At 35.4% G+C, this 25,893-nt stretch overlaps 2 protein-coding genes across 4 annotated transcripts; one reads left to right on the plus strand and one right to left on the minus strand.

Moving 5' to 3' along the window:
• Nucleotides 1-922: 922 nt before the first annotated feature.
• Nucleotides 923-5,763, plus strand: LOC128676278 (ecdysone oxidase-like). 3 transcript variants are annotated; one of them, XM_053756302.1, is made up of 3 exons: nucleotides 923-1,141; nucleotides 3,237-3,370; nucleotides 3,775-5,763. In XM_053756302.1, exons 1-3 carry the CDS (start codon nucleotides 1,009-1,011, stop codon nucleotides 5,296-5,298), a joined length of 1,791 nt encoding a protein of 596 aa, XP_053612277.1. In that variant the 5' UTR covers nucleotides 923-1,008; the 3' UTR covers nucleotides 5,299-5,763. The 3 variants fall into 3 exon arrangements, with proteins under 3 accessions (XP_053612277.1, XP_053612279.1, XP_053612278.1); XM_053756304.2 differs by lacking the exon at nucleotides 923-1,141 and adding an exon at nucleotides 1,328-1,414; XM_053756303.1 differs by lacking the exon at nucleotides 923-1,141 and adding an exon at nucleotides 2,992-3,145.
• On the minus strand, nucleotides 5,758-24,808 carry Swt1 (Swt1 RNA endoribonuclease). Its single transcript, XM_053756301.2, has 12 exons — nucleotides 24,574-24,808; nucleotides 24,274-24,427; nucleotides 23,191-23,930; nucleotides 22,582-22,738; nucleotides 21,164-21,322; nucleotides 20,400-20,503; nucleotides 20,046-20,192; nucleotides 19,387-19,576; nucleotides 18,903-19,104; nucleotides 17,315-17,458; nucleotides 11,638-11,775; nucleotides 5,758-10,435 (listed from the first exon to the last, which is right to left on the minus strand). Exons 1-12 carry the CDS (start codon nucleotides 24,700-24,702, stop codon nucleotides 10,351-10,353), a joined length of 2,349 nt encoding a protein of 782 aa, XP_053612276.1. The 5' UTR covers nucleotides 24,703-24,808; the 3' UTR covers nucleotides 5,758-10,350.
• Between the last annotated feature and the right edge of the window lie 1,085 nt (nucleotides 24,809-25,893).

The following is a 25,893-nucleotide window of genomic DNA, read 5'->3' on the forward strand; positions in this document are numbered from 1 at the left end:
TGATAGCAACATTTTTAATAAGTTATCGTTTATTAATAGCGCGAAATGATAACGAAAATTTCATTTTCGTAACATCATTCAATATTTTCCTAAATATAGGTAAATCATAGCTTTTGTTAGGGCAACATTAAAAGTGTCAATGTAAATGTCAAACGTGTCAGCGTCAAACAAAATCAAAATACCTACATTCCGTTTTACTTACAAACTAATCCAAATTTGACGTTATGTAAAATATCAGTTACAGGCGTTAAAAGTACTAACTGTGTCTGGGGTATATAAGGGATAAGTTTAATTATGTACCCTAACCTCAGAACGAGACTAACGATTACTCCCTATTACTCTAATACATTATATAATGTGTCACTTTTTAAAAGTTTAAAAAAAATATAATAAAAACAAGATGTAGAGTAATCGCGGACGCAACCGCGAACGAATAATTACTAGATGCGCCTCGGGGCTTCGCTCCCGTAGGAATTTCGGAATAAAAAATACCTTATCTGTTATTCATACCCGTCTAGCAAACAATCCATCCAGTAAATTTTGCGTGTATGATTAATAAACATAGGTACATACATAAGTAATCCTGACAAACTTTCGGATTTATAATAATTGGTAGGATTGTGACTACAGGACCTATAACTATATAATTAATCGCTTAATTGGCCACTTTCCAACTAGTTAATTTCGTAATTAATAAAACTTAAATAAGTATCAATTAAAATGACATTTATCTACATAATTATATTTGGTTAATTAAATATGCACCTGTATCCATTTTGTTCCTGCCAATTTCGAGAGGTTACTGCTTTTTGTCCACACAAAAATTATGTGTAAATAAATAAAACTATGGATGTGACGAAATAATTTAAAACTAAGTGACGAATCAACCTTGGGACGAATTAACAACATTCTATTTTGAAATTCATTTGTTTACTGGCATGTGGCTTTATCTGTACCTACTATATTGAAGGAGCGCGCTATATTCAGTTGTATATCCGAGCTTCAACCATGCTTGGTGTGTTCCTCTCCTACAGCGAAGTGAAAATTGTCGTCCCTTCGATATATTATTTACAATGTGTGTTGGTTATCTTGTCTACATTGATTTCAACTAATGATTATCCTCGACAAGCTACGGTAGAAAGTAGGTATCTAGGTATTTCTTTTAATTTTTTGGCAAATATTTTGTTTACTCGAAATTAGCGCACCAAACATATTTACTTTTATATATTTAGGTAGTTGATTTCTTTATCAATGATTATAAATCTAATTAAGCTCAGTGCTGTAGAGTTTAATGAAAGAATATATTATAAAACAAAGTCTAATATAATACCGCGTCTGTCTGTTCGCGATAAACTCAAAAACTATTGCACGGATTTTCATGCGGTTTTCACCAATAGATAGTGTGATTTCTGAGGTAAGTTTAGGTGTATAATTTATTATGTTTTTATCCGAGCGAAGCTGGGACCGGCCGCTAGTGAAAAAATAAAATACACAAGTTAAAACTACATAAAAATTCTCCTCAAATCTAGACCCCACGGAACCGTACCCAGAAGTTGGCGGCAATTGTTGTTAGTAGCGTTAACTTATATGATTATTTATTGTTAGTAGCGTTAGTTATTTATTTAGTGTTAGTAGTAGATTTGCCATCAACACAAAAAAGAAGTTTAAAGTTCAAGGTAGGTTTTAGAATGTATTACGAGTTACTTCTTCAGATAAAAAACGACGAAACGCACCCTATGTCCTTCTCCATAGAGTTAACGTTTTATAGAAACGACATTAACACTAAGAAAAAATGATCTTTTTGTATTTATTACGTTTAGACAAAAGTCGTAGAACAAAAGATATTAGCGCCTTTGGTAGGTTATGAGTTAGATACCAGTAACCCTGTATAGATAAAATAAACCTCATTTTACTTTTGGTATCAAACATTATTATTATTTTTTATCGAAAGGCGTTCCCATTTTAGGGATAACGATAATATTTATCTTCGTAGTTATATATTTTGTCTTCTATTGATAAACTTATCGAGTTGTCGCAAGCTAACCCTGATACTTAATTTCTTTTATCTGTACTGCTACTGCTAGTATATCAAATAATCTCGAGTCTGAAACGGTTCTCCGACAATTGCTTCATCTACGAACGATTCGCCGACAGAATAGAGGAGACTTTCTGTCGGCGAAACCTTCGTAGATGAAGGGTTAGGTCGTTCAAACGCGCGATGTCGAAACTTTCTGTAGACGAAACGTTCGTAGACGAAGCAATTGTCGGAGAACCGTTTCATACTCAATAATCTCATATAATATTTTGTCCTATCCTAATTCCTTACTAAAATGCGAAAGTAATTTTGTTTGCTACCTTTTCACGCTCTATCTACTCAACCAATCTTCTTGGAATTTTGTATAAGTACACATAGTTTGAAGTACGGAAAAGGACATAGGGTAGGTACTTTTCATTCCGGAAACATAACTGCTCCCGTGGGAAATCACGCGGGCGAAGCCGCGCGCATTATATATGTCAAGAAAAGTGGGAACACATAACAAACGATTGGGCTGAAGTACCTTACCGTTACGGTAGACAGATTCGACGCCCTTGCGTGTTAGATAGAATTACTAAAAGTGAAACACCTCGTTAGTAGAACTCCTACGCGGCAGTTATTAGTTTCATACTTTTTATCCTGATTTTAATACGAAATTAGTAACTAATTACATAGCCGGCATAATCATTCGACAATTTTGTTTAAGATTTAAGAAATTGTAATTAAAAGTCCCGGGACTTCGAGACACACGGCGTCCAAGGGCCTAAGACGTGTATGTAGTAGGTAGGTATACATATAATCTGAATTAGCAAATACGGTATTTTTATCTCGAAATTCTGACGGAAGCGAAGACCCATGGCCCAAGTGACCTATCGGTTTCTAGCTGAGCTTCGGGTCTCCGCTCCGTGATACTGTATCTGTAGTATTATATTAATTTCGCAAATTAGGTATTTACATATGGAACCAATGTCTGGCTATGCCGCTCCTGCCTGGTCCTGAAATAAGGGACAAACCCAAGAAGTGCTGACTTGATGTCGTCAAGGATGATATCACGTGCCAATGGTCTGACAACTAGGGATGCCGACGACCGTACGAAATGGAGACGAAAAAGTAAGAAAGCGGACCCTGAGCTCCTACGCGCAATGGCTGGGGAAGAAACCGGACAAATCAACTAATTAACTATTTTTACCTTTTGGTGTAGATGGCGCCACATCCTACGACTTCATCGTGGTGGGTGCCGGCAGTGCAGGCTGTGTTCTTGCCAACCGCCTCACCGAGACCAACTGGACAGTACTCCTTATAGAAGCTGGCGATGACCCGCCACCAATAGCTGAGGTAAAGTATCTTGCTTCTTTGTTAGCGTCTTCGGCGCTAAAACCATACGTCTGTTTTATTAGACGTATGCTTTTCGCTGAAGACGTCAAAGTAAATTAGACTAGACACGAGTGGGTATCTCCGATCAATCACAGGCTTGACCACTCGAGTGCCACTGATTTACTCGCTGCCATAAATGTTATAATAAAACACTGCTGCTCGTTCATTCTTTTGCAATGATGAAAAAAGATTATTATTAAATCGATCGAGACTTAGCCTATAGTCGGTCCTAGTCCTAATATCAATTGTGTCGGTTAGATGTATTATGTTGAAGGCCTGAAAACAGCTCCGCTAAAGATTACGAAGCGTCTATATGTACCTACCTATATTTCACATTATCGTTACGATCAATTAATTTGTTTCAGAGTCCGGGTTTGTCTGTATTAACCCGTTATGTATATCCAGACTGGAACTATTATACCGAAAACGATGGGTTCGCGAGTCAAGCCCGAAAAAGCAAAACCGTTCACATGTCCAGAGGGAAGATGTTAGGGGGTTCCAGTTCTTCTAACTTCATGTTTCACGTGAGAGGAAATAGGCAGGATTATGACAGCTGGGCACAAATGGGGAATTCGGGATGGAATTGGGACAATGTAACTGATTACTTCAAAAAAAGTGAACGCTTCGAAGATCAAGCTATTCTAGATGCTTCGCCTACAATGCATAATGACAATGGTTATTTAGGAATCACAAGACAAGAAGAAAACGAACACACGAATGAATTGATAAAAATTTTCAAAGAAAATGGCCGTAACATACTTCTCGATGCTAATGGCAGGGAACAGATCGGTTATTCTTTAGCTCAATACACGATTGCTGATAAAACACGACAGAGTACTGCTGTAGCTTTTTTAAAAACTATTAAACACCGCCCAAACTTGTTCGTTCTGAAAAATACCTTGGCTAGAAGAGTTATTTTTAAAAGTGGTCGAGCTGTTGGAGTAAAAGTTAGTTTACCAGATGGTAAAGTTTTAATCGTCAAAGCTAATAAAGAAGTAATATTATCAGCGGGAGCTATAAATAGTCCTCAATTGCTGATGCTGTCAGGAATAGGACCAAAACAACATTTAAAAGAAATGCAAATTGAATTAGTAAAAGATTTACCTGTTGGGCAAAATCTCCAAGATCATGTAATCACTCCTATAGCACTGCCAGGGAAAAGAGATATATTGTCAGTGCTTGATAATGTTAAAATGTTTGGAAATTTGGACAAGTTTCTTTTAGATGCAGTTTTTGGTTTTGTAGCGTTGGATAAAACACAGAAGTACCCTGATTACCAAACTACTGTAGTACACCTTCCAATGGGAAATTTAGTGAGCACATTGTTTTGCAACCAACTTCTTGACTTAGAAGACGACGTTTGTATAAACAAAGCAAATGTAAACAAGCAAGGTCAAGTAATATACGCCCTAGTTACATTCCTACATCCTAAGTCACGCGGAGAAATTAAATTACGAAGCAATAATCCTAAGGATGCTCCATTAATTTATACAAAATACTTTTCAGTTGAAGATGACATTGAAGTATTCTCGAAATGTGTTGAAGATTATTTGACAGTAATAAACACAAGTTACTTCAAAAGTATTGGAGCTGAGGTTCCTGATATAGGAATAGAACAATGTAAAGATTATCGTTTCGGTAGTCATGATTACTGGCGTTGCTATGTTGTGAAAACGGCTGGAACGATGTATCATCCTGTAGGAACGTGTGCCATGGGGCCGGATGGAGTAGTAGACGAGACGCTGACAGTTCGGGGAATAAAGGGCTTGAGAGTTGTAGATGCAAGTGTAATGCCTACAATCACCAGCGGCAATACCAACAGTCCCGTCATAATGATAGCTGAAAAGGCAGCAGATATGATTAAGATGGAATATGACATGATAAGTTGATCGTTGCTTAAGAAGGTAAGCGGTTAAGAGCAATGACAAGCATGTAAACTTAAGACCTCGTTCGGGGAGACGTATGTCAGGTGTCAGGCAGTGCGGTGCGCAAAGCGACTCATGTTGAGACACTGATTGTCGTTATCTGTCACGCAGACAAACACAACGATATCATAATCCATGAAATTAGTAAGTATTGCAGTACTTCCGAATTCCATGTCATAATCATAATCTCCTTCCTAACATATCCGTCAACGGTGAATCATGACATGGGATCGAATATAGCTTGCGAAATCAAAATTGGTATTCAATTGGCTGGTTTTTTTCCTAATGTCGCCCTGACGGCCCACGTGTCCCCGAACGAGATCTAAGGAGTATTTGCAAATTTAAATTTTGTGAGTATTTATTTAAAATCATATTATTTATGAATTCTTGCAACCATTTAATTGTGTAATAAAACTATTTAAATAAAAATAATTAACATTTATTGACAGTTAACACATAAGGAAATATTTTAGGACTATATATGTATTGACAGATAGGAAATATGTAAACACCACATTGCTACAAGGTCAGCAGTCAAGAATCATTACACCGGATGGATACCCTATGAACATATAGAAATTTTTATTATTTTTTATTTCATATATTTTAATCCTGTTTATCCTAAAAGAACAAATCGTAATACAAAGACTAATTGTAATAAGACGAAAATATATTAGCGAAATTGTGTTCGACAGTTCAATCATCCAAGAGATCAATTTGTTTGAATGAATTTGGAGGCTAATACTTAAATGTCAAAAAAATTGTATTTTACTCTTAGGCCGCCTTTACACTAATTGTTACCTAAGTTTTACTTTAATTTTCGGTAATGTAAACAACACTCTTTCCGAGTAGCTCAGTGTAATTTTTCATACAAATAACTTACGTAATAACTCACTAGAATAAAGGCGGCCTAACATGTCATTTTTTGTTAAAGATTGTTGAAACCCTGGAAAATAACACATTATACTAAAATAATAATAAAAAAGCAAAAACGTTTTTCTCTCTCGTGTAGATGTAGAGAGACAAAGACGGAATATATTCCGATTTCTATGATGACAACGACGGAATGGAACATTTTTGCTTAAATGGTCTTGAGTATTCGGACGTTAAAAAATACATGTTTCGTGAAACGCTTTTTTTTTTGTTTAAAATTAAACTTAAACAAATAGAAGAAGAAAATATGTTTAAATGGGCAGCGAAAACGCCCGAAAAGTTTTACTTTTACTTATAACATTATATATTTCATATTATATAACGGAAATGTTACATTGATTTGAAAATATTTAGATTCGTAGCAAAACTATTTGGATCTAGGTAATCTAATAATAATATTATAAATGCGAAAGTCTGTCTGTCTGTTCCGCTTTCACGACCAAACAATTGGACCGATTGGATAAAATTTGTTAGGCATATAGTTAAAGATCCCTGTTCAAACATGATGATTAGATCATGTTTGAACAGGGATGATCATGATCATAATGGCGGGTGTAAGTTTATATGAAAATAATGCCTGTTCCGTATTATGTCGTATGTAGCATTTGTTGAATTTAGAATTCGAATCAAAATATTTTGCTACGAACGTAACGTTCATAAAAGTACTTGGCAAAGGACAATCGTTATAAAGAACTGTAACACATACATAACCAATATCACATATACATGTATACATATATATGTATATTACCTTTGCAACTGTTTACAAATATGATAATTTTTAAACTACTCTACTAACTCTTTCGAAAATCCATCAGAACTCAAGAAAATCTTTGTACAAAAAGATTTTCCGCCACTTTCAAAATACAATCATTTTACATACAATCTTTACAACGACGTCCCCCATTTCGAGCTCATTTTAGATACATATCTAGCGTGTATACAATTATTTACAAACACATATACCCGTAACTCTCTATATACAAATAGATAAACGCTTATATGATAATGCGCAGACCGAGGCCTTACAGATTAAATATTTATATGCTTCAAATGTCACTAGACATATAGTCTATGACACGAGCGAAATAAATAACAAATTGACAAATTATGCTACACTAAACAAAGAATTTAATTTTAGGTGAGTTGGAGTTAGTTAGTTTTTGTGCATTAAAATTAATTTCAATGAAATTTAAAACAAAAAATCCTACACGCTCGCCTCACAATAAAATATTGTGCCACACAATGACACAGCGTATATTTTATTCAAATATGGTATATTGAATAATTCATATTCGAAACTATAATGCAGGTGATAAATATAACTGAAAAGAATAGTGAATAGAGATCAATGAAGAAAAGGAACCGAGGTCTCAGTCGTTGATCTTATCCGATGAAGTTATGGTACGTGACAAGGTCAGAAAATTGTAAAAAAACATGTATGTATACTCTAGATTAAATAAATATATTTAAGATTATTGTAATAATTTATACTATTTGTATTTGGTAATACGAAGTTTTAAAGTTATTTGGAAAGTCGAAACAAAATTACAAATATAAAATCAACCCGACTACAATTTTGTAACTTTTATTAAGAAATCTACACCATAAACGTGATATTTAAGGTAGCTGTTGAACAAAGACCGCTCTATTTGCGAAGATATTCGTTCAAATTCAATAGATTCTTTTTTGAATTTTGAAACTTATATTATTATTTAGTTTAAGATATATTGTTAATTTTCTGTATTCCCTTTTTTTTTTGTTTTGTTTACCCTCAATTCGTGAACAAATAATGTATTTTCATGCTATATTCCAACCGCAAAACATAGTATTACCTAGTACTTAATACATGTTTCAGACAGAAATGATTCATACATTCTTTTACACAAATATATATGACTCATCTGGCCTCGGTCCACAATAAAACAGTCAGATATTTATACATTCAGTTGGGATAGAACAAAACATTAGTTTACAAGTTGTTTAAAGACGCAACAGCGTCAAAACATAATAATTAGTCAGTCTTGAAAGACATTGAAGCTCCTTTCACACTACAACAATATTAAAAACAATAATGTACAGTGAAATACAAAAGTATAATTACCTAAGTCATTTTTACGTCATTCGCGGAGTAGGCGATAGTTTCAATTGAATTAGGAGATCGTTTTGAAGACGAGTACAATCGACAGTGAGAGTTATCCATATTTTAAATTGTACTACACTTAAACAAAAAAACATGACATGCAAAAAATATACAAGATCCTTATGTATATTATAGGTTGTATATAAATCTGAATCACAAAGTTTTTTAGAATGTTTCATATAGGCTATACGCTATTAACGAATTCGGACAAATGCCGACGCGATTGCAAGAATATTGCGTAGTTTGTATGAGAGCTTTTATTTACCGCAACGAAAAAAAAAATTAAAATCTATACCCTGGTCAATAATTCATATCGCATTTGGAAAAATCAGTAACAAATTTCATATATCCAAGAAATGAAAAGTTGTGAACTGGCCATAAAGAATAGAAAAGAAGAAAATTACTATAAAAACTGACTTAAACAAACCAATGTGACCTTTTAACAGCACAATGTTTAAACCAAATATGAAAGGAACTTCGTTACAAAATCGAGAGATATACATTTTTTTTTTATAATTTTCTAAATTGGTACAATATTTGTACAGACATATTATTGGACTAGTTAAAGGGACAGTCGCCGTCACAAGTGTTAATATAATTTTATTGCACTCTAAATAAATAATAAAGGCATATAAAAAAAAGATAAAGATAATTTTATTTGCAATAAATATAAAATTACATCTGAACTAAACCAAATTTAATTAAGACATAGAGCGTGGCGTCACTGTTCCGTCGCAATGCGTTCTGTTAAGTCGCCGCAACGGATCAAAGCAGTATTTTTACTGTATATCAATGTCAAACCAATACATAAACAAAACGATGGAGCAGTAAAGCTGCGTTGAGGCAATTTAACTTTGTGGACTTAAGATTACGAAAAGACGTGTCGAATTAGACATTAAAAAAGATTAAATTGGACATGTTTTTGTTGGTGACTGTACTAACGAATGACAACCGCGCCACTAAAGAAACAAAATAGAACCAAACTCACAAAGGTAAAACAACGAAAGTTTTACCATGAAAATACTTTACATTTATTTAATGAGTTACAGTCAACAACGAATCAACTTGCCCAAATTTAAAGCAAATTCGGTCCTATTACCGAAGCATAGAGTTCCATACAAAGTACCTTGACATGCAGTCACCTGTACATAGTTGTACCCATCTCAAATGACAGTGGCGAGGAATGTCACTTTCTTGTAAAACATCTTATTGTTCTTCACTTGTAAAATATCCTCATCTATATTACTTACATATACTAAACACACATTGATTATTATGGACGTCGAACTAACAGAGAAACAGATATATATTTACTGAAATTACAAATGTCGAATGTCATGGTATTTTGCGAAAGTGACAATCTACGCCTTAATCACAAGCATTTGTGAAGACGATTGTACTTGTACAGTCAACAGCACCACCTACCCAAATTCATTGCAAACTCGCCGCTGTTGCCGCGCCATAGAAGTTCATGCAGGGTAATTTGATGTACTGTTGACTGTGCCAGATTTAATTTATTTCACGCATTTCTAATAGCAGCAATAAAAGTGTTACACTAGTATATATTATTAGGCAATACTGAAGAACACAGCAGGCAGTATTGCCTAATAATTTAGGCAATATAAGGCGGTTACAGATCGACAGCGTAACGCGTGCGCGTTTTTCGTATGAAATCGTGGCTGGCATAAACGCACAGTGCCAAAAAATGCGCATACGTTTTACGCAGTCATTGTGCACCGACTTTATTAATATGTTCAATTTACTTCAAACAGCACATTGTGCTTCTCATATAATTTGTATACGAGCCAAAAAGACGAAAATCGCCCGTCAATGTTACCTTGTTACTTTGGTTTCGATAAGACACATTTCTCGACGATTGTAAAAAGATTTTAGTTGGGTAACACTTGTGTCGGCGACTGTACAAGATAAAGACATAGTGATTAGTTACCTTGAATGCTGCGTTGGCACGAATCGAGTAGGTCGACCAGTTGAGCGAACTTCGTGTGGGCTTCTTCCAGCATATTGCTGTGAATTACATTTATTTAGATAATAGAAAAAACGTAACGTTTATTTACAACTAGTGGCCTGTCCCAGCTTCACTGGAAAACCTTAATAAAGTATATTCTTCATAGTCGTAGTCCTCATGGCTGAGGGTCGTGGTTATTACGTGGAATGAAACACACACAACAACTTTCTTGGCATTATTAATGAAGTGGTTTGCCATTGCCTTCTCCATTTCACACACAATAAGAATCAACCGGTGTGCAGGTTCCCTCACGATATTTTCCTTCACCGGAAGCAAGTGGTGGTCGATGAAAACTACTACACATTAGTCAGATTGGTATACAAACTCATGTGGCGCGAGTAGGATTCGAACCTGGGACCTTTCGATCCTCAGGTGGGAGTCTTAACCATTACACCACCACCGCTTCTTAATAAAGTATATACACTTTGAAAACTTTCATTATTTGTGGATTCACAAAAAACTCATCCGGTTGAGTTTATTGCGATCACTCAGTTGTTGAGTTTATTGGGTTCATACATACAGACAGACACGACAGGAGAACTTATTTTTATATAACATTAGCGGCCCGTCCCGGCTTCGCTCGGGTAAAATATAATAAATTATAGACCTAAACCATCCTCAGGAATCCTCGCTATCTATTGGTGAAAACCGCATGAAAATCCGTGCAGTAGTTTTTGAGTTTATCGCGAACAGACATGACGGTAAGCGGTAGAGGACTTTGTTTTATAATATGTAAAGTTATAAGGATTTCACCAAAACCCCGATCAACCGTGACAGACGGTCAGACTTTCGCACTAAATCTATTAAATACTAAATGTCGCCCGGGGCTTCGCTCCCGTAAGAATTTTAAGATAAAATATAGCCCGTAGCAATCTTGGATAATGTACCTTTCTAATGGTGAAATAATTTGACGACCTCGGTGGCGCAGTGGTAAAGTGAGTGCCCCTGAACCGTGAGGTCCCGGGTTCGATCCCCGGTCGGGTCATGATGGAAAATGATCTTTTTCTGATTGACCCGGGTCTTGGATGTTTATCTATATATGTATTTGTTATAAAATATAGTATCGTTGAGTTAGTACCGCATAACACAAGTCTCGAACTTACTTTGGGGCTAGCTCAATCTGTGTGATTTGTCCTAATATTTATTTATTTATTTCTTACCTCTTTATAATAATCTATTAAATATAGACATAGAAGAATACCTGCTAGTATCGCAAAATGTCTGTATACAGTCGACGGAAGGCTTAGAGCTGACACCCAACAGCAGGAGACTGTCAGATATCGCGACACACAGTCTGGACACTCGGTGGTCAAGCGGCCCTGATGAATCTGATAACACTCTGCAACACGAAACACAAATATTACACACACACACACCCATTTGTATAATCGCGTACTTATAAAAAAAAAAATTAAGCGGTAGTGGTGTAATGATTAGAGTGGACCTGTGGATCGAATCGTCCCACGTTCGAATCCTTCTCGTGCCACATGAGTTTGTATACCTGTTGTAAATTGTAACCTCTGTTGTGAGTATAAATACTCTTTTTCTTATTCTCTTAAGAAAAAAATAAATAATAAAAAAAAAATTTGTCTGAGCTACAAGACGTTATCAGCACGAACGTAAAGGAAATTTATAAATATTTCTTTTCAATTACGTGACTTTATAAATAGAAGAAGAATGTCACGTGAAAGTGGAGATGCTATGAGCACAGCGAAGTCTACTTCGTTTCTGCCATCCCTTTGTTTGAAAAACAAAGATGGGTATCCCATCTGGAAGTTCAAAATGAGAAACTATTTAATGCATGAGGATTTGTGGGTGACAATAGATGGATATCCGACGGGTGACCAGACCCCTGCCTCAGCGAAAGCAAGAAATGATTCGAAAGCTTTAGCAAAGATTTGCTTAACAGTAGACGGTGCAGCTGTCACTCACGTCAGATGTGCGAAAACTGCTGCCGAAGCGTGGAATTCCTTGCAGAAAGCTTATGAAGATAAGGGAATGGGACGAAGATTAGCTCTAGAACGGAAACTGTACAGATTAAATCTATCAGACTTTAGTAATTTGGAACTGTACATTAATGCAGTAATGTCAACTGCTCAGGATCTGGCGGATATTGATAAAGTCATAGAGGACACGTCGATAGCAGCTATTCTTTTAGGGGGTCTCACGCCAAAATACGAACCCCTCATTATGGCTCTCGAAAATAGTAATGTCGAAGTTACAACTGACTTAGTGAAGACAAAACTGCTGAATGAAATGTCAAAGGATGCAGCTACCTCTGTAGACTCCGTATTTCATGCCAAGAAGGTGAAGCCTAAGTCTAACAAAAAGGAAGTTATATGTTACGACTGCAAAGTACCTGGACATAAACGGCCAGACTGTCCGATGAGAAATAAGAATATAAAAAGCAATGCGGTGAATATTAGTGACACCACATTTACAGCCCTCAACTCTACTTCTAATTACTCAATTACGGACAAATGGTATGTAGATTCAGGATGTTCTAGACATATGACCTCTAGACGTAACTGGTTTACAAATTTAAAGATCTTGGATAATGGTAGTGTTACTGTCGCAAATGGAGAACAGATCAAATGCTGTGGCATTGGAGATATTTCCATAAAAACACCTGGAAACATGGTCAATCGGATCAGTGATGTTGCTTTTGTACCAGACTTAAAAGCAAATTTACTTTCTGTGAAAAAGGCTATTGATAAAGGTTTTACTTGTGTTTTTGATAATAATGGATGTACTTTTTATAAATCTAAAACTTTTCGTTTTACAGGTGATTCTGTTATTCATGCGTCGCCCTGTGGTGGACTATACGTTTTAGATGGCATGGTAAATGTTCCCAAAAATTTGGCAGACAATAATTTAACACAAGATGTACACTCTGACTGTCAGAATACGAGTAGTTTTAAACTCTGGCACAAGAGGTTAGGACACTTGTGTCGCATAGGCATGAACCAACTGAAGAATCACGAGGTAGGCGTAAAGTTTACATTAGTAGATAAAAATAGTTGCATCGCTTGCGTGGAAGGAAAACAGGCTAGAAAACCTTTCAAGAAAGTAGCTAAGAATAGAGCTACTTCTCCTCTAGACTTGGTACATATGGACCTTTTAGGTCCTGTGTCTACCACCTCTTTTCAAGGAAATAGGTATATGTTAACAATAGTAGATGATTATACTAGAAAGGTATTTGTGTTTTTCACTTCTTCCAAGACTGAGGTTAAAAATAAGTTTATGTTATTTCAAACCTTTGCTGAAAATCAATTAGATAAGAAAATTAAAGCTGTTAGGACGGACGGTGGTAAGGAGTTCGTGAATAAGGAGTTTGTTGATTACCTTGCTTCGAAAGGTATACAAATTCAAACATCGGCTCCATATAGCCCTCAAGAACTTGGCGTAGCTGAACGAACACATCGCTCAATAACTGAAAAGGCGAGGACGTTGTTAGCTGAGAGCTCACTACCTAAAGTATACTGGGAAGATGCTTTCCAAGTGGCCGTTTACTTGAAAAATAGGTCCCCTCATCGAGCCTTAGGTGGACAAATTCCCTATGACAAATGGTGTGGTCATAAAAGTGATTTAACTCATCTAAGAGTATTTGGATGTAGAGCACTTGTCCACATTCCACCGTGTCAAAGGAAGAAACTAGACGTAAAGGCAAAGGAAGCTATATTTGTTGGTTATTCTGAAAATCCCAATACTTATATCTTTAGGGATCCAGCTAACCCACGAAAAGTGATTACGTCCAGAGATGCAAATTTTTTCGAAGATTGTTTTACAGGGTTGAAGCAGAGGCAAGCTGACTCTGTGCTGGAACCTACCGAATCCATATTACTTTTTGAGGAAAAGGAAGCTGAGCGTGAAGACTGCCAATTCTTTGATTGTGTCGAAAGTACTGAACCTACGGCTGGCCCATCTTCAGGAATAAATCTAGAAAGCGCTGAAGAGTCAGAAACTTTGAAAGAGCAGCAGAGACTTTCTAGTGCTAATGAAGAGTCAGCAACATTGGAGCAAGAAGAGTTAATCTCTGAGCAGCGGTACCCGTCACGAAATAGGAAACCACCTGATTTCTTATCCTACAATGTATCATCGGTTGATACTAATGAACCTGTGACATATTATGAAGCTACTCAATCGGATGACGCCAATAAATGGCATCATGCAATGGCTGATGAGTATGAATCTTTAATTAAACTTCACACGTGGGATTTAGTCGATAGGCCTAATCAAAGGGTAATACCATGTAAATGGGTTTATAAGATCAAGAAGGATGCTCATGGAAATATCACAAAGTACAAAGCTAGACTGGTCGTTAAAGGTTTTCATCAAGTAAAAGGTGTAAACTATGACGAAACGTTTGCGCCAGTAATTCGTCATTCTTCTCTCCGCACCTTATTTGCATTAGCTGCGGAAATGGGATTGAGGATGAAGCATTTAGACGTGGATACAGCATTCCTAAACGGAGATCTCGAAGAGGAGGTTTTTATGGAACAACCTCTTGGTTTCTTAGAAGAAGGTAAAGAAAACAAGGTTTGTTTGTTGAGAAAATCTCTTTACGGCCTTAAACAGGCACCACGAGCATGGAACAAAAAGTTAAACGACACACTTGTAAAAATTGGTTTTATAGGAACTCCTTCAGAACCATGCGTGTTCAAAAAACTTTTTGGACAAGAAGTTGTCATTCTTGGTATATTTGTTGATGATATTATAGTTTTTTATGATTCAGAATTGACATTTGACATTGTCAAGAAAGATCTATCAAGATATTTTTCACTAAAAGATCTCGGATTTTTAAAATATTACTTAGGATTAGAAGTTAAATATGAGTCCGAGGGTATAAAAATTAATCAAAGCCATTACATATCATCCCTTCTTGAAAAATTTAATATGAGCCAGTGTAAAGCAGTAGATACTCCATTAGTAAAGAAGGATATGAAACAGAGAACTGATGATAATATTGGTGAGTCTTATCCATATCAAAATCTAATAGGTTGCCTTATGTTTTTGATGGTCAACTCACGACCTGACATAGCGTATGCTACAAGTTATTTAAGTCAGTTCAATACATGTTATACTAAAGAACACTGGATTGCTGCAAAGAGGGTCCTACAGTACCTGAAGGGTACTATAAATCATTCTTTGATCTATAGAAAAACTGGAAAGCCATTAAAAGGATTCTGTGATGCTGACTGGGCGAACTGTCCAATCGACAGAAAATCTTATACTGGGTACATTTTTCAGTTAAGTGGAAGTCCTGTATCCTGGGAGTCGAAGAAGCAACCTACAGTTGCCCTTTCATCGACCGAAGCAGAATACATGGCACTAACGTCAGCTACAAAGGAAGCATGTTATTTACGCCGTTTTATTTATGAAATAACAGGTAAATATTCTTCAGTTGTCCTCAGTTCTGACAGTCAGAGTGCCATGAATTTAGTTAAGAACCCCGTACACCACAACAGGACGAAACATATAGACACTAAATTTCATTTTATTAGAGAAAAGGTGTCTAATAATATTGTAAATTTAAACTACATCAAAAGTAGTGAATTGGCTGCAGATGTCCTTACAAAGCCCTTAGGGCCTATTGCACACAAACGGTGCACAGTCTGGTTAGGACTTGGAAGTTAATTATTATTATTTATTTTTTGTATACAACTTCGATTAAGTGAGGGTGTTGTAAATTGTAACCTCTGTTGTGAGTATAAATACTCTTTTTCTTATTCTCTTAAGAAAAAAATAAATAATAAAAAAAAATTTTGTCTGAGCTACAAGAATACCAATCTGACTCACTTGCTACCGGTGAAGGAAAACATCGTGAGGAAACGTGCACACTGGTTGATGATTAACTTGTGTGTGAAATGGAGAAGGCAATGGCAAACCACTCCATTACTAATGCCAAGAAAGTTGTTGTGTGTGTTTAATTCCACGTAATGACCACGACCCTCAGCCATGAGGAAGTACGACTATGGAGATAAAAAAAATACTTGTTCACATAATCAAGTATGTTAAAAAGTTTTTATAATTAAAATATCGTCGTTTTTATAATTATAGTATCGTATACGTCGAGCTAGCATAGGCGAATTATATCGATGCATCCTACGAATAATGTTGTAAATGAAAAAATGCAATTTTACAGGAGAGGGTTTTGAAGTTCTTATTGTCAATAAAATCTATGTTTTTTAATGTTTCTTCCCTTAATTTTGCCAGTATGTCCAAAAAGTAATAATGTATAGAATGTTATGAATAGAAATATTATTTTATTAGTACTTTCTGAGAATATATTTAAAATTTTTGAATTAACTGTAACCCAGGTGCGTATAAATGATAAAATGCACAATGGAGTACAGTCAACCGCATGTCAAATTACCCTAAATGGCACTCTATGCGGCGGTAATAGAGGTGAGTTTGCAATAAATTCGGGTAGCACATGCGGTCGACTGTACGGGGCAAAAGCGAAAATTAATATCCACATTGTCCCTTAATCTCGGGAAAAAAACGTATAATAAAAAAAAACAACAAAATAAACAGTTATCCTATCTAAAATTATAAATGCGAAAGTAAGTTTGTTTGTTACCTCTTCACGCTCTATCTACTAAACCAACCTTCTTGAAATTTTGCATACATGTACTTAATTTAAAGTACGAAGGTCAGAGGGTACCTTTCATACCGGAAAAATAGCTGCTCCCGTAGGAAATCACGCGGGCGGAGCCGCGGGCTAAAGCTACTACAAAATAACTTATTACTAAACGAATTAGTGTACTGCAGTAAGGCAAATAGCTAACTCACTTCGGCACGTTAGTACAGAAGCTGATGACTGATATTTTTTTCAGTTTTAACCAACTATTATAAAAGTATGTCTATGTACCTACCCCTGTATTGATTCAGTGAGAATCCGTATATGATGCGTGAACTCGCTGAATCTCTCGAGTAACGCTTCCAGTGTTTCATTACTGGGCACATCTGATTCCACTTGAATATTGTGTGGAATTCCTAATGCTTTTGACAGAGCATCGCTGAGGAAAATAAAGAAAAATATACGTTTAGGGGAAGTGACATGTTTCCTCGTATATTGTCATTTTCCCTTTATAGACTTTTACGACGTGCATGGGTGGAGAAGCCACTGGCACATTCTAAATTAAAATTTAAAATTCTTTATTCGACTTTTGTGAGAAATTACTATTCATTTCTACTTCTAAATATTTATTATTTTACTAATTATAATTGTAATATAATTTGAAATATCCGCCACATGCTTCGTCAAATATTTTATTAATCTAACAGTACTTAAATAAATTAAAATTTTAAGTAAACTAATAATTACTATTTAATATAAACGTGAAAAAGTGCCTGTAAAGGTCTAATTTCGGAATAAATGATTTTAATTTTACGTCAATTTTTAATGAAAACTGAGATTTCTGCCGCCTTCCAAAGCTATCTAATAATCAATATTTTTCTTTTGTATGGAAGAATTATTAACAGACTTAAAAAAAATTAGGTTCTCAATTCGCCGCAAAGCTTAATATAACAAACATAGTTATTATATTTGAATGCTTACATTATGCGAAAGGAAGTTTGTTAACTCTTCACGCTCTATCTACTCAACCAATTCTTGAAATTTTGAGTATTTGAATATTGATTATTAGAATATTGAATATTTTGAGTAGGACATAGATGGCCTTTCATCCCGGAAAAATAACTGCTCCCGCGGGCAAAAGCTAGTTTTAGATATATTTAAATGCCTACTTTCCAACAAGTCAAATCACAATCACTTTTTTCTAATATAAAGAAAATGTGGAGCTATGATAGTGATGTATTGTGACGTCACAGATTTTGGAGTCAACAAGCATTTCTAATATACTTTAGTGAAACCGAAAAAAATGTTAATCTCGTAATTAACAAAACTAATTAATGTATTTGGTTATTTGTTTAGATTCATCTTATCTTTTAAGTCATGAAGTTTTAGATCCCATTGTTTGTTTGAATGCTAGGATAAGACAATTATTTTTTTGTTCAGACTCAAAAAATAGTATTTTGAGTATAATATAAGTATTTTGAGTATAATTCGTTTTTTTTGTGTTTTTTTTTTTATATGGCGCGTGCCAAAATTACAATAATTATTGTAACGACTTGGACATATTTACATTATCAATTAGTACATTTTAAAAAAATCAAGTAATTTAATGCCCACGCTATTGAGGAATAGTTTAATTTTTGTATTGTTTTTTGTATCAATAACTAACATCGTATTTTAGAGTCTGTTCGATAAATCTGTAACAGTAATTAATGGAAACTTGATCGGTTTTTGTAATAGTTAAGTTACATTTTATTGTTTTTCTATTATTTATGTTTCTATATAATTATTTGTTTCCCAAATATAAATAAATAAATACCTATATTCATTTCATTTCACACCCAGTCATGTAGCCAATTAGTTATTAAATAACCATATAAACTCACCAATATCTTGAGAATATCCTCCAAAGCGCCTCAAAGGCATCAACAGCGGCCGTGTCCTCCTCAGCCGCCTCCTTTTTCTCTATGCGCTCTACTGTCAGTTTAGCCAATTCCATGTATTCTGGTATAATCTGGCATTTCTTCGCGATCTCCAAGCATAGCTCTTGGAAATTTGCCACTTCCGCTTGTGAAACGGATTTTGGATCTGTAAAAAGCAAATGTAAAAAAAGTAACGAATATTTTCAATGATTTATTATTAAATATGTTCAAAGTTATTTGATCCTGAAAGCTTCGCTTCCGTAAGAATTTCGCGATAAAAAGTATCTTAAGTGCTACTCCAGATTGTATTCATATACTTGATTACTACTTGATCTACTTGCAATTGCGTGATAAACATTCACATACGATTTGTAATATTAATGATTCTAAGAAAGCCTGTGAAATTACAAAACGCAGTTTAGCAAAATAGCAGAATAAATAAAGTTACCTTTACTCTCTATAGCCAGTAAACTGTTTCTTAGATCCGTGATCAAATGCTCGACTACCCTGGGAAATACTTCGTTGAATACGGCTATCCAATGTTTGAGCAAACATTGCAACACATCATCCAACGTCCAAGGCGGAGCCTTGAATAAAATGTGTTGCCACAGATTGTTGTACTTCGCCCGCATTTCATTCTACAAAAAAAAGTTCTCTGATAGGCGTTTGATACATTTTAACAACCAATATGGGCTATATTTTGCAACAACGAAAGAAATTGTAGGTTCTAGTGTTCCAATAATATCAAAAAAGTAAATTGTGGTTGGAAATAAATTGACAAGAATATATTGAAAGATTACAGAATCAGAAAAATGTACATCGTTAATATTGGGGTTCCTCAAGGATCTCACTTAGGTCCAATATTGTTTATTAATGATTCTATGACTAAATATCTCTTGAAATGAACTGTTAACTAGTATGCAGGTTTTCGTCACGATGTTATCTCTCACCGGAATCGAGTGGTCTACAATTAAAACTACTATACACGATTCAGAAAACGCATTGGTATATAAAACTCATGCGGCACGAGTAGGATTCTAAGCGACCTTCCGATCATTTGGACGGTTTTAACATCATGAAAAAAATGAGGAAGATGAAAGCGCGAACCTCGAGCATGGCGGCGAGCAGGCGGCGCAGCGCGTCGCGGCAGCAGCGCGCGTGCGCGCGCGCCGGCCGCAGCTCGCACGTGCTCATGCACTTCACCGAGTTTATCACCGCCTTGTTGCACAGGTTCTTGTCGTTTGACACTAGTATCTGAAAATCGCCCGGGGTTCACTCGATCTATATGTAACTGTCTGTCTGTGTTGAATTTTATGCGGATTTTACCGTTGGATAGCGGATGGTCTAACTTGAAATCTGGTATAGGTTTCGTCGCGATGTATCGCTTCGAACCCGAGATATAGACAATAATAGGAAATCTAATGCTAAATAAAAGCTGTGAAAAAAAAAGGCTGTCCTCACCACCGACTTTCCTCTCTCAGCTTGCTGCAGACAGCAGTTGAGTATCTCATCGTCTGGAACCTCGCACGGGTAGATGTGCGAATTGGAGTCCCTCAGGGACTGGCCTGTACCAACGGACTATTATAATATGGACGAGGAAATACGATTACTGAACAAAAACTTGTTCTACAGGGTGTTAGGAAATACAGAAAAAAATTATATAATGAATGAATTTCACCAGCGTTTTGAGCGCCGCGATTTATCATTAGTCTTTATTAAATTGTACAGTAATCAATTAGTTATCCTATTTCATAAATAAATAAAGTACTGGTACAATGTTAATTTTATAAATGTGTATTTTTTTTTTAAGTTTCAAAATCAAATCATTTATTTAGTAATTAGGCCTACTACTACTAACATTTCGGAACGACTCATTCAAACAGTGTTGGTCCCTTTTATGCCAGAAAGGCTTACCATTTTTTTAATATAAATTTATGTATAATTTTTTATCAGTAATATAACAATGTAAGTACACAATAAAGTACATGGTCAAAAGGTATACTGAAACATATTATGATTGTGATCAAGTGCTGATGAAAGGAAAATATATATACCTATATATATGTATAATTAACCAAACAAAAAAAGCTGACTTTTTCAAACGCTCGTGAAATTCACCCTAATACGCATATTGTCATGGGAAGCAATCACAAGTGCAAATACATTGTTGTATCCAAACCAAAGGTTTTCGAAAATTTCCAACCGAAATAAATAAGTCATCTCACCCTTTATCCTGCTATTTTCGGGCAGTGACTTGTACAAGTAGTCCATAGCGGATTTAGCTCTTTTACAGAGCACTCCGTTACCATTATTATTGTCCTTCAGCCTGTCCAGTTCACTGATCACTCTCCACGGTACTAAGAGCGTTGGTTGTTCTTTGTAACCTGAAAGTTATTGGGAATACATATCTACGTGTTTTGATTAGCTACTTATATACTATGTTATGGGTGTAAACCCTTCTAAAACGGCATTACTCAGTGAAAGTATTGTATGTATGGCACCTAAAATTTATAACAAAATTCCACAACAAATTAAAGATCAGAATATAAATTTATTTAAAAAGCACCTCAGGTCGTTGCTGATTGATAAATGTTATTATAATTTGAACGATTTTTTTAATGATATATTCAGATAAAAATTTTGTTAATTTAGTTACTTTTATTTATTCGATTTTGTTTTGTGGGATGATAGCATGCTCTCCATTTAACTTTGCATACCCGTGGACGGTGAAACATGTAGGATTAAGCTTTTCTTTTAACACCACATTGTAAAAAAATGTAAACTCATAATTTTGCAAATATTTACAATTTATCTTAATCTATACATGTTTTTTACAAAAATGTAATTTTTGCCACAAGATTTTTAGACGACCTCGGTGGCGCAGTGGTAAAGTGCTTGCCTCTGAACCGAGAGGTCCCGGGTTCGATCCCCGGTCGGATCATGATAGAAAATGATCTTTTCTGATTGGCCGGGTCTTGGATGTTTATCTATATATGTATTTGTTATAAAATATAGTGTCGTTGAGTTAGTATCCCATAACACATGTCTCAAACTTACTTTGGGGCTAGCTATTGAGCTAGCCCCAAAGTAAGTTCGCACAGATTGCTGTGTGATTTGTCCTAATATATTTATTATTTATTTTATTGTCGTCAGAGAGATCTTGTGGCATTTAACGCCTGATAAAAGACCCATGTCCGTGCTGTAAACCGTTAAGGAGTTCCCTCGTTGGGAGCCGATCCTGGGTGCACCATTTGGTTAAGTTTATCGTAATAATGCATTATCATGGAAACTGAAGCGACGTGATAAATTTCAACTGTGTAAGACAACTGGAAGTAGGTAGCTTCTCAACTCCATATTCTTCTTATCATTTACTGAGGAAAGCTTTAAGTAGGAAGGTACATGGATATAGAGGACGAGGAAGGTCTAGGAAGAGATGGATGGATTGTGTCAGGGAGGATGTGAGGTTGCTGGGGGGTGGATCCAAATATGGCAAAAGATAGAGAATTGTGGAGGGAACACACATTTTGCGCCGACAACAGATGATGGGACAAGGTAACGCAAATGATGATGATGATTCTTCTCAACTCCAACTCAACTCAACTCCTCAATCCAAAAAAAGTAACACACAAGAGTAATCACAAACCTTCTATATGTGAATTGAGAACATTTTTGATGCTATCCAGCTCGTGAATAAACACATTTGTATCAACCACTAAAACTAAGTCATCCTTATTGTCTCGGCAAAAATTTACTTTCTCATTTGTGTGTTGTACAGGTACCACAGGTACATTTTGCGAGATCTGTAACACATTACATGCAGTTGATTATGCAAGTCAATCTGGAATAGAATTATTCCTGGACAATAATAAATTTTAATAGACAACACTACATGTGTATGCAAAATTTTATAATTATTTATTGATTATTGAAAGTGTTCAAACATTTTGTTCATTGTCAGTAGGTATTAAGTGTACAGATAATTCACCTATGCTATTTATCCTTATCCTTACATATTATAAAACAAAATCCTCTGCCGCGTCTGTCTGTTCACAATAAACTCAAAAACGACTGCACGGATTTTCTTGTGGTTTTCACTATATATAGTGAGAATCCCGAGGAAGGTTTAGGTATATAATTTATTATGTTTTAACCCAAGTGAAGCTGGGGCATTCAGCTAGTAACTTAATAAAAACACAATTGTCTTGCATAAAATCAATAGGATATAGAATTATATAAAAAAATAACAACTTACCTCTTTACAGTCCACATCCATAGCTTCCACATCATCATTACATGTGGCAACATTAACCACAGCATCATCCTCTGATGTAGCAGTCTCATTACTGAACCTAGATCTCATTGCATTCATTCTATCCTGTGCACTCCGAAATGTCTCCAAATTCCCTTCTTTACTCACTCCTTTATATGACAGTTTTGATTTGATTGCTGAAACTAGCTTACTCGCCTCAGAAAACTGAGGTGGAGTGGCTGGATGCTTCATAAACGGATATTCAGCTGTTTGGTTGCAAATACCTTCTTCTATGTCTGCAAACGTGTCTTTCTGTTTTGTTTTGTCACAATATTTCTCTGGCAACTGTGCTTTCATGGATGATATTATTTTGTTTGCCGCAAAAAATTGTGACGGTGAAGGGATGGACTGTATACTGTCACTACTAGGAGACTGATTTGTCGTGGAACATTTAGTGTCATTTAACTGAGGGCTTTTTGTTTCAAGTTTACTTATTTTTGGAGGTGTTTCATTGATTTTTGGGCTGACTTTGTGTTTAGTAGGTGAATTTTCAGTGACACTTACATTCTTCTCTATTTCAGCACTCAGTCTAGCACGTAGTTGTGTAAGTCTGCTGTTGGCAATGTTCTTTGAAGGTGTTTTTTGTGGTGGGCTACCTTTTTTTGGGCTTGTTTTGCTGGCTTTTGGTACAACATTGTGCTTGCTTGGACTGGGTCTGACCCGTTTTTCTGGTGATGGATGGTCTGTAATAATAGAATGCCATATATCTTATAATTAGACCAATAATTGTACATTTTTTTGTAGACAACATTTAAACATATTGATCAAAATGAATATTATTTTTTTTGTGAATATCTTTTTATTAAGTAAACACACAAAAGCTAAAGTAAGTTAATTTGTTTGTTACCTTGTCACACTTTATCTGCTCAACCAGCCTTGTTTCACATATGCATAGTCTAGAGAGGCACAATGGTTTCCCATTTCAAATTCATCCCAAAAAAAAAGAACCGTTGTCATGGAGAATTCACCTAGGCACAGGAAATAGCTAGGAGATAAATGAAAAGCAAATAAAGCAATCATAGGTACCTGTTTTATTTTTCTTCTTAGCAGAACTACCTTCTTGACTGTCACTCTTTCTTTTGGTAGCCTTTCTTTGGGCTTCTATCTTTTTTAGCTTCTCATTTTTCTTCGCTTTCTCCCTTTTACTCTTTTCTTTGCTTTGTCCACTTTTATCATCAGCCTTGAGAATTGTACAAAGTATTGATCATTAACTGAGCATTTAAAACAATGCACTTTACATAAAATTAAAAGCACACCAATTATTATGAATAAATGTTCACCAATATACAATAATTATAACAATACGATAAATTGCGAAATATATACCTGCGGTTCTGACCAAGAAGATTTTCCGGTTTTCCTATTGAAATAGTATTTCCGCCCTGGATTCGACTTTGAAGAACAGAGCACCCACCCATCTGGTAGTTTTTGGGTTATATTCTTATTGGAACTCATGCTGAATTTCAGTAAAATAAGCAATATTTTATAAACCCTGAAAATATATAGGTAGGTACCTACCTAGAAGTACCTAGGTATTTTTTTTTACTAAATACCTACCTATATGACAACGACAAATTTCCGCGTCTTGTCTATGGTGTTAAACAAAACTGCCATACTTGTCTATGATCACGTCAGTCCCTGCCTAGACCCCCTAGACCTATTGTTCCGAGGTAGGTAGGTAGCTGTAATATTTTTATTGTAGTTCCGAGGTCCACAGGAATAGGGAGTATTACTGCGCATTTATCCCGCCAGAGTGCAGCACTGTATGGTTGGTAAACAAAAGCATTGTCATCTTTTGCTAAGTTGATGAAAACGTTTATTTTAGAGTACTTTATTCATAGTTTCAACATTACATTCATATTTACAACAGCGTTGCATATTCGGGTGCCGAAATATTGGGAAACATCGTTTTCCAAAAGATAAAAAACCTCAAAACTATGGGAAACCGCCACACGCTGCAAAATTTTCGAGCCAGAAAATGGTCAAAATATGCTCGGAACACTTCACACCAGACGATTTATGAAAATATGGAATGATGTTATTATTTTCAGGACCAGTTAACCGCCCTTCAGTTTTCTCATGGTCTTAAAAGTGTACGCAAAGGCTACAAAGAGCTGCTAAAAGTGAAGCTAATTATCAATATATATGAAATTAACCCTATAGACGGTTTTTTGTGTTTATATTTTTGATTCTAATAGTTTTTAAGTGGAAGTGGTTAATTGATTATGTTGAAGAAGTGGTGGTCGAAAATAATATACATATCCCAATCCCATAAATAGTGTAATGTGATATGAATTGTTGTCAATAATTATGATAAAGGTTTGATGTTTTACAATGGACTTGAATCATTTATCAAATTCGTCTTGTATTTAACACTTTGTGTTCTGAAAGCCTATTCAATAATCCACCAAATCCTTCCTTTCCTTTCAACTCGCACCATGATTTCGTAGAAGGAATTTTTGGTCATAAATCTACTACAATATTGAAAATTGGCGTTTTTTGCCTCCACTGGCAATGTTTGTGTACCTTAGTTGTACCAGTAACGCCATCTGCGCTGAGCTTTGCGTAATATGCCCTATTCCATGGGTCATGCATGGATGGTTCCATCAATGTCATCATGCATGATGATGTCATGCACATGTGTCA

Source organism: Plodia interpunctella, chromosome 16 (assembly GCF_027563975.2).
Source record: "Plodia interpunctella isolate USDA-ARS_2022_Savannah chromosome 16, ilPloInte3.2, whole genome shotgun sequence".
NCBI lineage: Eukaryota > Metazoa > Arthropoda > Insecta > Lepidoptera > Pyralidae > Plodia > Plodia interpunctella.

Excerpts from the sequence above, each read along its gene's own strand:
- LOC128676278 (XM_053756302.1), top strand. The coding sequence starts at position 1,009 with ATGCTTGGTGTGTTCCTCTCCTACAGCGAAGTGAAAATTGTCGTCCCT. Across the intron at positions 1,142-3,236 it reads TCGACAAGCTACGGTAGAAA|ATGGCGCCACATCCTACGAC; the intron begins GTAGGTATCTAG and ends CTTTTGGTGTAG. Across the intron at positions 3,371-3,774 it reads ACCCGCCACCAATAGCTGAG|AGTCCGGGTTTGTCTGTATT; the intron begins GTAAAGTATCTT and ends AATTTGTTTCAG.
- Swt1 (XM_053756301.2), bottom strand. The coding sequence starts at position 24,702 with ATGAGTTCCAATAAGAATATAACCCAAAAACTACCAGATGGGTGGGTG. Across the intron at positions 19,577-20,045 it reads TGCTCGCCGCCATGCTCGAG|AATGAAATGCGGGCGAAGTA; the intron begins GTTCGCGCTTTC and ends TTTTTTTTGTAG. Across the intron at positions 17,459-18,902 it reads AGGATATTCTCAAGATATTG|CGATGCTCTGTCAAAAGCAT; the intron begins GTGAGTTTATAT and ends TATTTTCCTCAG.